The sequence below is a fragment of the Aplidium turbinatum genome, chromosome 7, assembly GCF_918807975.1.
Source record: "Aplidium turbinatum chromosome 7, kaAplTurb1.1, whole genome shotgun sequence".
NCBI classification, from domain to species: domain Eukaryota; kingdom Metazoa; phylum Chordata; class Ascidiacea; order Aplousobranchia; family Polyclinidae; genus Aplidium; species Aplidium turbinatum.
The window spans coordinates 22627503-22642224 of NC_137478.1; the positions used below are offsets into that span (position 1 = coordinate 22627503).

The 14722-nt window shown below is 38.4% G+C and overlaps 1 protein-coding gene across 3 annotated transcripts in view; it reads left to right on the forward strand.

Moving 5' to 3' along the window:
* LOC145774652 (uncharacterized) overlaps window positions 1–14722 on the forward strand; it is a 34325-nt gene that overhangs the window by 13911 nt on the left and 5692 nt on the right. For all 3 annotated transcript variants that reach the window (XM_082585948.1, XM_082585946.1, XM_082585947.1), the window contains 8 exons: window positions 814–945; window positions 1603–1656; window positions 2366–2458; window positions 6817–6874; window positions 11792–11839; window positions 13027–13183; window positions 13614–13731; window positions 14161–14418. In XM_082585948.1, coding sequence (XP_082442074.1) covers window positions 814–945; window positions 1603–1656; window positions 2366–2458; window positions 6817–6874; window positions 11792–11839; window positions 13027–13183; window positions 13614–13731; window positions 14161–14418 — 918 coding nt within the window. The remainder of the gene's footprint in view (window positions 1–813; window positions 946–1602; window positions 1657–2365; window positions 2459–6816; window positions 6875–11791; window positions 11840–13026; window positions 13184–13613; window positions 13732–14160; window positions 14419–14722) is intronic.

The following is a 14722-nucleotide window of genomic DNA, read 5'->3' on the forward strand; positions in this document are numbered from 1 at the left end:
CTTGGATGGTCGTTAATACGTTTTCATCAAAGCAAGTGCTGACAGTTTAAATTGTTGTAAACGTTAAATGATAAGTTTTTTAATTTGTGTTCTTTTGCGATTTGGCGGCGTCAGATTATGGTAAAAAATTGTTACGAGTACCAACTTTCACTAAGATGTGATGCGCTGCATCAGGCCTGTCACTGCTAGCAGTGGCATCACTGTGCTTAGTATCGTTTTCTTCCTCACTTTATGAAAGAGAATCGATCTGTTCTGAATTATTGATGTTGTTAGCGAGATTGTTGTAACGACCTATATGAGCAATTGTTATTTTGTTCACTTGCTGAAGTATGTTTTGAAGAATTTCTTTTTTTTGTAAAATAATCGATTGCAGATTTGCTGTAAACATTCACCCGCTTCAACCTTCTGGCAAAAATATTTTGCTGGTGTGCTATGCTGATCCATAAAGAAAAATTGTTCTTGCGTAAAATACCGGTTTTAGCCAAGTTCGAATCGTAACGTATTACGCACAAGTAACGTTACCTGACATTTCATTTATGTAACATCCGAAGAAACTTTATTTTTCATTACCGTGTAAGTCACGTCCAATTTCATGCTACTTGGCTTGACACAGAGAAAATAGTTGAAAGATTTAAAGTTTTTTTTTGCTTTCCCATCCATTGGGGTTTTTTGGTTTTTTTTTTGCAACGTTGCGTCGATTATGCTTTCTCTAAATGCGACTCGTTTCATGTCAAACTAACAACTTTCTGAATATCTTGCTTGAATCCAGTAAAAAATGTCAAATCTTTTCACGCGATGAAATTTGCCTTGCAGTCGGAAGATATGACGTCATCAGCCATCACACAAGACACGGCCGACTCAAGCAAGGCGGCCAATCACAAGAGACTGCACGTGTCAAATATTCCTTTTCGCTTTCGAGATCCCGATTTAAGGCAAATGTTCGGGGTGAGATAGCTTTGAGTTTGAATATTTGTATTTTATTACATTATACAGTAGAATAATGTTTATATTTAATTGCATGACAGTGGCGCACTGTTCGGCCTAAATGGCCTCTTTCCACCTACTAGGTAAACTATCTACCAATTTTATGTGGATATTTCGTAGTATTGTAAAAAAAATCGTAAACCGAGACGAACTTTTTTTTGATTTTTTGCACATGCCGATTAATCGCACTGGGTGACTTTAGAATTTGGGAACGTTTTGACAAGCTTCGAATCCGGCCTTCTAAACTAAACCAATCCAAGCGGAAGTCACAGTTTTCAGAAATTCTAGTTTATTTTCCCCTCGTATACCAGGCATTTCAAATTTGAAAGGAATTCATTCTTATAATGTTCAATCCTATTGTGTTGTTGTGCCTTCCCGGTCTGTGTTACAAAAAGTCAACTATCTCCCGAAATTCTAAAAAAAAAAATCTTAATCTAGAGTGTAAGGTTCCATTCATTCATCAATTCTACAAACAAAACCCTTTTTTCTGAACTAATTAAAAAAATCTCATTGATATAAAAGAAGTTGATAAGTACTGCATAACTGTTTATTAACAGAATATTATCTTTTTACCTAATTCTTGCGGAGCAAACATTCATTGGTGTTATTGTGTTGCAGAAATATGGAAATATCGTGGATGTTGAAATAATATTCAACGAAAGAGGCTCAAAAGTACGTTCTATTTCAGAAAAAACTGTTGCATTTGTTTACAGCGTTTCAAAAGTTTAAACCTACTTGTTCGATGTCATTGCCACATTGCGAAAATATTTTTTCTGGGATGAGTATGTCTGTTTGGATGCTTGTTTTTGTACTTCTACGATCATATGCGCCGATGTAAACTAGGCCAGTCAAATCCCTTAAAACAAACCAGACAAGTTTCAACTGTGAGATGTAAACTGATCTAGTTCTTTTGTTGCAACACTCTGGTTTTACAACTCGAAGAGAATCAAATTATAAGCTCTTGCACATTATAGTAATACAGATCTACAATCGTCTTTAACTTTTGTCCTAACCGCCTGTTTTGTTATATTTTGCTTGGTATTTTAAAAACTAGCAGTTGTCCATTGACCTTAGTTGTTATAAAGCGACACTAATTTACTATATAACATGATTTATTGTTATCGGTGGTAAAAGCTGAAGTTTTTGTTTTAAATTGAAATACTGTGATATGAAAGGAAGTTTTAAGTAGCGTTGAATAACACCTTGGTTTGCTGAAACAGAAAACGCCATCTCAGCAATGTCACAGCGTAATTTCGTATGTTAAGATGAGAGCCATCGATGCTAGATCCCTTTTTATTCTTTAAAAGTATTGAAATTTCTATCAAGATGTCGAAAGTCGACCTTCTACAGAACTTGTTTATAATTTGTCACTTTGTTTCAGGGCTTTGGTTTCATCACATTTGAAACTAATGAAGAAGCCGATAAAGCTAAAAGGGGTCTTCATAACACCATTGTCGAGGGGCGGAAGATAGAGGTATGCCGGGTGCTCTTTGAACGACAAACAAATTTTGTACCATAATTTTTTTAAACCAAAGTCATCTGATTGTGCAATTTTACTAAATTTGAAAGAATGGCCTTTTTGTAACAATTTAAAAACTGAAGTACATATTTAGAACTGCAAGTCTCAAAAAATATTTCAGTAATAACCGGTTTTGTTCGGTTTGGATTATTTTCACAAAATGAAACCTTACATTTGCTATTTCTCGATATTTTCGCACCAGATTGTGTTGCGACTGCTCTCTAGTGTCCATGTTTAGCGCGGAAAATCGGTGAGTAAGGCATTGGCACTAGGCATGGCGACAATGACTGGCATTTGGCAACATTACCTTAAATTCGGTTAAAAATTTGCTTTAACCACTTGATTCTGAGTCAATTTTGTTGTAAAATTGCTATTTGCGAAAGCGAAACTTGGTATTGGTGGGTTTGTGTCAATTCATCGTCTTAAATAACTGAAGCAAACACTGTCTTGAGCACTGCAAGCTTTGTAATGAAATCTTAACTTCCATTCATCATTTGCCTCAGAACTTTAAGGTAAAAGTTGACTTGTTCGTATCCACTATGTCTTGTCAATCATCATTCGTCCAATACGTCATTTTTGCGTCACTTGGTCGTCTGACGACGTCATATGCACGTGAAGTTGACGCAGTTTGGCAACAGAAGACAGCAACTGCATCCCACTTGCTTGAATGAAGATGAAGTGATTTGGCCTGGTTTTTGCTTGAAAAAAGAGGATAAAAAACTGAATCATCTCTCTCTTCTTTCTTCCGGTCTTTGGTTTCTTCATTGATTATTATGAATGTCTTCCCTGATGTTGGTATGTTCGCTGCCGTGTGGACTCTTTTGTTCATGCGTTTCAACACAAATATTTTTAACCGGTTTGTCAAACATTTTTCAGCTCAACAACCTCTCACAATTTTTTTTAATTTGGGCAGCGTTTTTTTAATGTGAAATTCACTTCACTTTTGTTCTTTCATGATCTAAATTCTTTAAAAATTTTCTATCTCCCTTTTTTACTATCTAACTGTAACCATTAATCTATGCCCTGAACGCATCAAGCTTTGCTTCAAATTCTTGGTGATCGCCTTTATGGGTCTGCTACTATTCGGTGAGTCCGATTCGGTGAGTCCGATTCGGTGAGTTCGATTCGGTGAGCTCCTAACCTCTAACCCAAACCCCTAACTCTAAAACGGCAATGATAATTAGGTTACGGTACCCGATAATTAAAAAAAAAATTGAAAAAATCCCCCGTTAAGGTATCGGACTCACCGAAACGGGCCATTCCGCGCCTTTATATTATTTTTAGAAAATTGCCATCAATCGCAGACATATGTTTCAAAGCATTTGCAGCATGGTTTGATAAATGTAATCGACTTGCTCTTGTGTGCGTTTTAGATTACCATGGTGATGCTTGAAGTTGACATGGCCATTTTAGTAGCTGCGCACAAACCATCTGCGCATGGCTAGCATGTTTTGGAAGATGCTGTAGTCTCTTGATTTTTGATGGACAGTGTTACTAGTTGTGAAAATGATGTACTGTGGTGCTAATTCAATGTAAAATCACCGAAGTAGCAGATATGTACAGTTTGTTTTTTGTTAACTGAAAAGTTTCACAAAACTAAAATAAGCAATAGAGAGAACGCATTTACCTTGATGGACTTTTTTTATGTCTAGATTAAAAGAATTTACACCCTATTAGTCATTACACGTTGAAACGATGTAACAATAGTAACTGTTGTTAGTAAGGCAATCAACCACTGGGCATCTACTAAATGAATAATAAAAGAAGAGTGTGAGCTTGATCACATAATTCGATGTATGAAAATTCGCCGTCTCTTTAATCGATGAAGAATGCCAGAATCCGTCATTTTTCCGTTTTTTGTCAAACGTCAAGATCTGTCTGCAGATGTTGAATCAATGTAAAAATGGCGGATTTTGATGTCTGGGTATGTTTCTCTTCCATTTGAAACGTGTCAATAGATTGATTTTTTTTTATGGATGTTTGCCTGGTTTTCACACATCCATGCCCACACGAAAAGACCTAATTTCTGAAATAGTTCAAAGCTCACAATTTTACATTTCAAATATTTTAGTTTATTTCAATAGGATGTGATATGAGCGCCTCTGAACCATTCATTTCACGTTGAATGTGTGTTCTATCTTATAGTTGAAATTTATCATGTCATGTTATCTCCTGGTCCCATTTTGAGTTCATATTTCAACCAAGGTTTACACGTTTCAAAAACGTTTGATTTGCGAATATAAGACAGCATTTTGCTCTTACAGTGAAATAAGCAAGTTTCTTGTAAACGTTTTCTACATTACTTGAGGCTTAAGAAATAAAAATGTAGATTTAAGCTATTTCCTAACAGTGTGTTGGGTTGATAATAAAAAAATACGGTGTTTGCTTATTTTACTAGTTGCAACTGCATGCAATGCCCCGGCTACCGTGGCTTTTAAATGTTAAATAGTTTTACCGTATACCATTACTGAGTCCTCTAACGGAAATGATGTGTGTCTTTTTTCACCAGCTGTGTACTGTAGCGCCCATTAAACTGTAATGATTAAAGTATCTTCAGTAGCTTTGTTAGTTTATGACAGTTTTGCATGATTTGAATAGTTAGAAAATAGTTGATCCGTTTTATGGATAACTAACCCCACCCAACGTGTCTGTTATCTGAATCCGCGTCAGAATGCTGATGGTTGTGAGACCGGTTTGCCTTAAAACGAGGTTGTGGAACTGTCCCAGTCAGCAAAATTGATCCGTTTTACATTAATTCAACGTCTGCAGATTATGAATCAATGTAAAAAGGACCAGTTTTGCTGACTGGGGCTTATGTCTATGCACTGTTTGTGGCGAAATTTTACTAAAGTTCGTTAGCTTCACCACAATCACTAAAAAATTATTTTTTATTGTGCACTAAGCACAGTTAGCAGTTAGAGTCCAACACCATTCGTCACTGCACATGACTTGGGAACTATGTCCCGAAAGCTAGTGTAAACCGCTACTGCCACAGCGGACAAGCTAAAACAGGTCGTCAGTATCTGTAATTGTGAAGTAAACAACGATCCTGTTGCTAAAAGCGGCACTCAATCTTCTGCATAGTTAGCAGTCTTCGCACTTAGCAGAGCTTGAAAATTTCTCCAGCTATTCTTTTTAAACTGGTTCAACGTCTGCAATCGTTGAATCAATGAAGAAAAGATGAAGTTTCCCAGATGGATTGTGAACCCCTTTGTGTCTGATGTTAGTGGGGCAGGTGAAAAATCGCTTTGATCGTGATTTCGTGATCACAAAATATATTCTTGAATTGTTTTTTTTTTTGAAGTTACAAGTTCCCAGACAGCAAAATCCGTCATTTTTACATTGATTCAACGCCTGCAACAGTGAATGAAAATGTGCTGTTGCTACTGATATTTTCAGGCAACTGAATCATCTCTGGTCAGCAAAAGTTGCCATCTACGTCATTTTGTCAATCTTTTGTGTTATTTCGTCATTACATCAAGCGTAGCTTAACATTAACACGATTTAAAGCGACAACTTTGCTAGCTCGGAATGATTAACATTTAATTTTATCAGGTTGTGTTAATTTACGTTCAAAAACGGAAAAATGGTGTTGTCTTGTTATGCATTTTAGCTCAATCATCAAAATTTATCATTGGCTTGCCACAAGCGCAAACTGAAGTTTAGTGTTGGCGTTTTATATTTTGATCTCATAATTTAGAGCGAGTGCATTTATTGTAGATTTCTTGCATGTTGCTATTGCTGTTGTTAAACCAACATTGATTTGGTTGAGTTTTATTTTTCAACCTTTTTTTTGACCTTTTTAGCTTTCAACGTATCAATAATTGCATTTGCAAATACTTTATCAAGGATTGTTACATAAGCATTTCAATTACTCATGTTCAAATAACTTCAACGTTCTTTTTTTGATGCAACATATAAATGCTAATCTTTGCACTAAATTTTTATCATTGTTGCAATTACAGCAACGAATCTTTTCCGGTTGTAATGTGCACTGGTCAAAGCAATTGTGCTGTTACAGTATTTCTAATTTTCAATCGCGTTTGAAAACATTTGAATTACGCTGACTGGTCAGTTGTACCATGTGTAGCAGTAGCATGTCAAGGTTGTTGACTTACGGTGCACCAATAGACCACGAAACATTGTAACATGAAAATAATTTATTTTACCTCAAAAAACAAAAGCTGTCTACTTTATATTGATTCAACGTCTGTAAAAAAAAACTGCTTTTGTTATCTGAAATCGTGTGTGACACATTGTTCGTTGCGATACACAAACTACCCTGATTATCGCAAGCAAGTTGTCTTTTTCAGGTGAACGATGCCACTGCCCGAGTACAGACCAAGAAACCCCAAGCCCCAATGTTGAATGGTAAGTGACCGCATGCTACTGGTTCAAACCGGTTCATTCAGCTGGCTGTTTGTGCTTGTATTCTAATTATGATACAAACGCAATCTTTTTACATCAATTCAACGTTTGGCTGCAGTGTATTGACACCAAATTGTTGTATTTGGTTTGTAAAGCGAATGCAATCAAAATCAAATGTAGGCGGAATCATACTTTTTCAGCGTATAAGCTAGAATGGAGTTGCATACTGAAGCACTTTTTCCTCATCGTTTGCATGCCAGCAATGCTTTTTAATATCCACTGTGACATTCATCGTTGATTCAGATTTGAAACATGCCAACAATCATGTTTTATTTACTATACTATGCTTGTATACTTTTAGATCTTCATAAACTTTCTAGGTGTTGCAATGTCTTTTTTTTTTAAAACATGCATTACTTAACGTGTAAATTACTCCTTTATGCTCAATTTCCCACTTCCGTTTTGTGTTACTTCAATGCATTTTTTTATCTGAATTTCAGGCCAAAAGTATTATTTTGTAGACGCTGCGTTAATAAAGATCAAACCACTGCGGTTAGCGATTATATCATCCAGCCACAAAGTTTGTATTTTTTACATTGATTCAACGTCCGCAGATGTTGAATCAATGTAAAAAAGGACTGATTTACTGACTGGGGTAGTGATAATGCAGATATTTAGGCTTATTGTCATGAGTTACGAAAGAAAATCCATTCACTTCTCACATTGACTCCGGCATTTTATTAGTTGAAACGTGCATACCAACGTTTAAAGCGGTGTGAATAAGCAACTCATACATTACACCAATCCAATTGCAACTAAATGTAATTTCCCTGACAGCAAATTGGCCCTTTTTTACAATTCATTCATAGCTTGTCACGCCAGTGTCGGAGCCAGGTAAGAGCATTGTTTGTGATGTTTTTGAGTTCGTTGTCATCACATGAAGGGCTAAGGGGGCAGTTGGTGAGGATGTGCTTCATTGTCTGATTGTCTAGGCCGCAATCACACATTGGGTCAGGAGTCATCTTCCATCGGAAAAGATTGCTTTTATTTCTCCCGACTCCGCAGCGGGCTCTGTTTAGGCAGCACCACTCTCTTCTCTCAAGGGTGGGAGTTTGTTGTAGACTTTCGGAAGGACTTGGGATGGCAGGATGTTGTGTCCTATCGGGCTCAGAGGTCCACATTTCTAGTCGTGCAGCTGTCGCGCTTGTGTGTTCCAATGGGCCGACTTTGATGAAGCTTTTGCGTGACTTGAGTCTTGCTGGGATAAGTTTGTGTTCATAGAGAGGGTGGCGTTGGTCGGATATTTGTTTTACTCTTTCCTTTTTTGTAGTGACTTCTCTTCGGATATGAGGTGGGGCTATAGTTGCTAAGTTATAGAGGTCGGCGATTGGTGTTGGACGGAGTGTGCCAGTTATGATTCTACATGCTTGGTTTAATTCGGAGTCAATTACTTTGGTGTGGCTTGACCTAGCCCATACTGGAGCGCAGTATTCAGCGGTCGAATAACAGAGAGCCAGTGCTGTTTGCTTCAGTGTGTGCTCATCTGCTCCCCAGTTTGAGTTTCCCAGCTTTTGCAAAAGGTTGTTGCGAGCAGATAATTTTTTCTTAAGCTTCAGTAGGTGTGTCTTATAGGATAGGGTCCTGTCTAGTGTTATGCCAAGGTATACAGGAAAGGGGGTATATTGTAAAGCAGTGTTTTCCCAATTGATGATAAGTTTTTGGCTAGCCTTATGATTGTTCAAGTGAAAGCATGTCACTTGGGTTTTGGAAGGGTTTGCATTTAGGCTCCAGTACTTGTAATATGTGGAATACTCGGAGAGTGCTCCTGTTAAGGTCTTTTCTATCACCGAGAAGTTTTTTGATTGGGTAGCTAGGCAGAGGTCGTCGGCATAAATGAAACGACGTACGTTGGGGGGTTTTGGTTGATCATTGGTGTATATGTTAAATAAGATAGGTGCAAGGACAGAGCCTTGCGGCAGGCCATTACGTTGGGTTCTCCATCGGCTTTTTCGACCATTCATCTCAACAAAAAATCGTCTATTTGTAAGAAGTGATTGGATAGCTTGGTTGATTGTGGGGTTCTTGATGACTTGATCTAGTTTAAGAAGCAAGGCCCTATGGTTGATGGTATCATAAGCGGCAGATAGGTCTACGAAGACGGTTCCAGTGGCGAGTTTCTGTTCGAATCCATCCTCTATATATTGAGTTAGGTTTAATACTTGACCGCAACAAGAGCGCCCTGGTCGAAAACCTGCCTGGTCATGTGTCAGTTGGTCATCTACTTGCGTTGAAATCCTATTTAGTATGAGGCGTTCGTATACTTTCATGAGGATGCATAAAAGTGATATTGGTCTATAGTTCTTTGGGGAAGAGGGATCTTTTTGGGGTTTCAAAAGAGCTACTACCTTTGCTTTTCTCCAGATCTTTGGTATTGTTGCACCGGCCAGACAATTGTTGAAGAATTTTAAGAGCCAGGATTTTGCTTTCGTACCAAAATGGAGGATCTGTTCAGTAGTGATTCCATCTAGGCCTGTTGCTTTACCACTTTTCAAGTGTTTGAAGGCTACCTGAAGGTCTGCTGGTGTAAAAAATTGATCGTTGGTTTCCCTTTCTAGTAAAGTATCGTTTTTGTACCTGGTGGGTTTGTGGTATCGGTGCTTGGCTTTGGTCTTTCCATTAAGGAGCAGTTGGTGGGCGACTTGGTTTGGTGTGACTGCTGCGAGGTTATTTTGCAGTTGATTATCAGAATTTAATTTTTTTATGGTAGCCCATGCTTTCTTGCTATTGTGGCGAAGGTCAGTTGACTCTATCATTTTTCTCCAGCGCGTTTTTCTTTCTTCATCGAGTTTGTTGAGGACTGTTTCGCCAAGGTTCTGAGCTTCTTGGCTGAAAGGATCCTGGTTGTATTGGTTCAGGTATTCTTCATACACTTCTTTGCTTTCAGTTGTGAGACCAGGTATGTATTCTTTGCGGCTTCCTCTTGGTATGGTCTGTTTTGAGACCTTCCAAACCAGTTTTTGAAAAACAGCGTATGATTGGGGTGTGGGGGGTATATTGTCGATTTCTGCGTCTAGTACTTGTGTAAAGTTGTCCCAGTTAGCTTTGCGGAAATTAAACCGTGGCAGTGGTTTGGAGATTCGGGGCTGAATTACTGGGTTTATGTTGATGCATACTGGGAGGTGTTGGGACTTGGGTATGGGTTCGAGGATTGTTCTTTTATAGGAGTTGATGTATTTTGAGCTAACAAAAGCAAGGTCGGGATTATAGCCTTTCTTCCATCGGGCACTGTGGAAGGTTGGTTTGTCTTTCGGCGAGTAGAGCAATGAGAGATTATTGTTGGAGGCCCACAGTTCGACCAGTTCTCCATCTTTATTGCTGCTGCTGTATCCCCAGGCAATGTTGTGGCTGTTAAAGTCCCCTATTATGAGGCACGGTTTGCTGTTGTCGATCCAGGTGTTATTTGGCCAGGAAAAAGATTCTGTGGGGGGTTTATATATTGAGAAGATTTCCAATGAATTAGTTTTTATGTGCAAAATTTCTAAAGCACCCGTTGTTAGGTTGGCCGATCCGAGAATCGCTGACTTCTCCCTGCAGAATATGGCACTACCATGGGTTCGGCTGGGAGATTGAATGGCTAAGTACATTCCTGGGATGCTAGGAGGGATTTTGTCTCTGTGTGTTTCTTGCAAGCACAGGATGTCTGGTTGTAAGTTAGCTATAAGAACTGCTTTCGTGGCTGACAAACCTTCCGTATTGAAGCTAATTATTTTCATCGTAGGGCCGAGGGTCTATCCTTTTACCACCCTAAATATGCTCTCTCTGGCAGTAACTGGAGTGTAGTGTTGAGATTAGTCTCCTGTAAAGGATTAACGGGGATCGCCACGTGAAGGCTCTCAACATGATCCCCTTTTTTACAATGATTCAACGTCTACCAACAGCATGTAAAAAAGGAGCTGATTTATTGGCTGGAAAAACGCAATCTTCATCCCGTGAACATTCTCTGTTTGATGAGCTTTGGTCCTGAGATCACTTTGATGGCCTACATAGACATTAGACAATTACACAGATGACACTAATATAGGCCCTAGGGTGTAGCATTATTCGAGTGAGCACTATCTATACTTTACGTAAGAAAACGGTTTGTTCCGCCCAAATATTTTCCAATATTGATTCAAAGTATTTTAGAGTCAGACCTACCTATTTTTAAATTTACGTAAATTAAATCATTAGTAACAAAGTAACTTTGACAGCCTGTTTCACCCTTTGTGGGGTCGTCAGAAGGTGCTTATTGAAGCGCTTGGCACTGAGCACTGTTTTGTAGTACTAACACCATTTATCGTATTTTTACATCATTATGTTTTCTCAAAATTCTTCACTTTAGTTTCAGCTGTTATTTTATTTGAATAAGCATCAGCGGAGGAAGTCGCTTACGTCATATTCCGCAATTCAAACCATTTCAATTTTTTCATCCGTTTTAAGTTGTGTAATGAGAAACTGCAAATTTCAGTGTGATCTGATCGTATGATTAAGACTGATGTTTTGCAAATCCACAACTAACCTGACAAAAAGATCCGTCATTTTTGCATTGATACAACGTCTACAGACGTTGAATCAATGTAAAAATGTCGGATTTTGCTATCTGAGTGCCTTGGTTTGTTACCTTATAAGGATCCACAATATTTCACTAGAATCTTTATTATCGTGTTTTTATTTTTAACATTTAATTACTGTGCCCAACTGAGAAAAATAGTTTTTTTGCATTGATTTTACGTTCAATCATAATGAACTGGTTTTCTGACAGTTATCCCAGATAACAAATCAATCATTTTTTACGTTGATACAACCTCAAAAGACTGATTTGTTGGCTGTGATGTCATTGTTATTCACGTGATTGAGTGACATGTTATGTTTTTTGGGTAGGTTTGAAATTATCTCAAATGGTGGCGGCTAACCTATGCGACCCGTTGGGTACGTACATAATTCACTGCATGCCTGTTTTGTTGTTTTTCGTAATTCAAACTTTTTAGCTTCTAGTGCATGCTTGTCAAACGATGTGCTTTACAACTGTTCCAAGCATTTCTAGGGCGTGGCAGTCTTCATTTTCACCAATGTTCTCACCACAGCATTGAATCCATCTATGCTTCCACACTGACTTAGCTAGGAAAACACGTTTTTTACATTGATTCCATATCCGCAGGCGTTGAATCGACGTATAGAACTGATTTGTTGGTTTATTTTTAATCTTATGTTACTACTAACTCGCGCACAAAGCAAAACTGGTAATGTATAAATGCTTAGTCTTGCGGTCTTTAAGAAATAGCTAGAGTTTTTAACGACACATTTAACTGAAATGTAAAACGCAGCTCTATGCCGAGGCAAGGCTAATGAAAATCACTGTTGCAGCTGAAGTTTCAAATGACTCTGCTTTTTACGACGAATTTTCAAGTGTGCTGAAACCAAATTCATTCTTAAGCAAACGTTTCGAAAGCTAAATTCTCTTTGTTTTCACGGCTGGAATTAAATTATGCGGTTGGATTTACATTTATGCAATGTATGTGTTGCGTCCGTGAAACCATGAGTTCAGTTTTTCATCTTAGACCATTTTTGTTTCATTCAAACTGCATGTGTTTTCTCTGTGGAAGCATCCTGTGAATGCTTTTACTCAACTACAGTAGAACTCGTCTAATTCGTCAGTTTGCCTTATTCGTCACACTTCCGTCGGTCCCGTTTTGGTGTGCAGTAGTTTTGACCTGTTTGCATAATTTGTCAGTTTGCCTAACTCGTCACTTTTTTCTAATCCCTTTGAGGTGACGAATTAAGAAAATTTTGCAGTATTACAATCAAGGCTGTGTGAACAATTTTAATTTCGATTTACATTAACCTAATTACGCAAAATAGTTAGCTGGCAAAATTTTTCCTTTCTACGTTAGTTCAACGTTTGCAAACACTGAATCAACGTTAAAAGAGGAGATTGAGCTCGGATAAAACGTTAATTTTCTCCTTTTTTTTCTTAAGATCCGGTATCTTGCGTAAAATAGTAAATCACATCAACGTCCGCAGACGTTGCATCAATGTAAAAATGACGGATTTTGCTGTCTGAGATGTCTTTCCACGAAGGATTTTAAAACATTGACAAGATGCCCATTATGTTACAGCCGCCCTTCAAGCCAATCCTTTGACGGCTGCCGCGAACAGACAGCTGGCTTTGGCCAGGGGCAGAGGCAGGGGTCTTCTAGTCCGTCAACCACCTACTGTTGGAGCAGCAGCAGCAGGAAGTGTTGCTCTACAAGCAGCCAACGGTGGTCTCATTCCGTAAGTTGCAAATAAACCATCTTTTTGAAAATGCGTATTTACGGTATTGTGTATCGCTACATTTCGTAAAATCTCGTAAAAAGCTTACCTTTTTGACTGTGCAACTATTTTGCGGTTTGTGTTACGGATCTTGGTCTTATTCAACTTATTTATTTGCTATATGACCAATTAAATAACTTTGCCAGACGAAAACTTACAGAAAAGTTTCCTTCTAGTAACTTGTGAAGTAAAACAATTAAACAAATGCTGTTTCGTTATCTAGGTCTTGCGTGCCTGTGCGTGATTTCCATCCCATAGTGTTGGAGAAACGTGGCGACATATATCTACTCTTAAAAGTACAAGCATTTATTTAAGTTAACTAACGCTTCAGAGCGGTTACTGTAACCTTCACATACTTCGCGTTCTTCAAAGCTGTTTACTTCTGTTTCAGGCTCGTGTACGACACAAGTTCATTGTACGCCCAACAGCCAGCCTACGCTGCTGCCATACCCACTGGATATGATCTTTCCTCTCTGACTGGCGCCATGCAAGCTGGCCAAGTTGTTTGGGTGAGCACTTGTACTGAATAATATGCAAAAGCAGCTATTTTGCAGTGTTTCGATGTCAGATTCAAAACATATGTGCTTTTTATAGTAGACACTTTCATTAATGTCGTGTTTGTCGGATGTTTCTACCGTTCGTTGTGCAAATTTAAGAAAGCCGTGTTCTACCCACCTTAGTGCAACTGTTTACTTTAAGTTCAAACCTTATGTATTTCAACAGGTGTTCGCTGAACCAAATTGTTAAAATATTTTAATTGGAATAATTCATTTTAGTTGGCATAAGTGGAATAAATCAGTTAATGAACTGGTTTATAACCATGCAGTCCTAGAAGAGGTATAACTTTGTCTTGGTGCAACTTGTAACTTATTTTTTTGTTTGAAATCCTCGTTTCTGGCACTGACAAAGTTTTAATCGTTTTGTTTTTCAATTTAAAGCAACAACAACCTGCCGGGATCGCTGCAACTCCCGCAGGGGCAACTGCGTACACAATTCCTCAATACGCTGCCACCAGATACTTCCAAGCTGCCCCTGGTACTCAGAGTGCAGCGGCGGCTGGGACGGCTCAAATACAACCAGGGATCGCCTACACCGGCGCAGGGGCAGTTGCTGCTCCACAACAGATCGCCTACACCGCCGGCACTCAACTCCTCGATCCATATCAACAAGCCGCTCTTACACCAAGCGCATACGGGGTGAGTTAGTGACAGGGCTGTTGCTGATTGGGGAAAAGTTAAATCTCTGGAAAGTTATGTTTTCTAACTAGGTGGTAGTTTTCTTGTGTCATAAAAACTAAAATTTGCTTCTGGCATCAAAGCATTGTCCTGAGTTCCATTGAAATACTTTTTCCCTAACTTACATTTTGGTTGCGCAATTCGTTTTAGAGGGCTAAATTGCTGGCTGCGTTGTAACTTTGTAAAATTTATTTATAATTTCTATTTGGGCTATTAACGCTTGTGATAACTTGACGTAATGTCACATTGCGGTCATCATACAGAC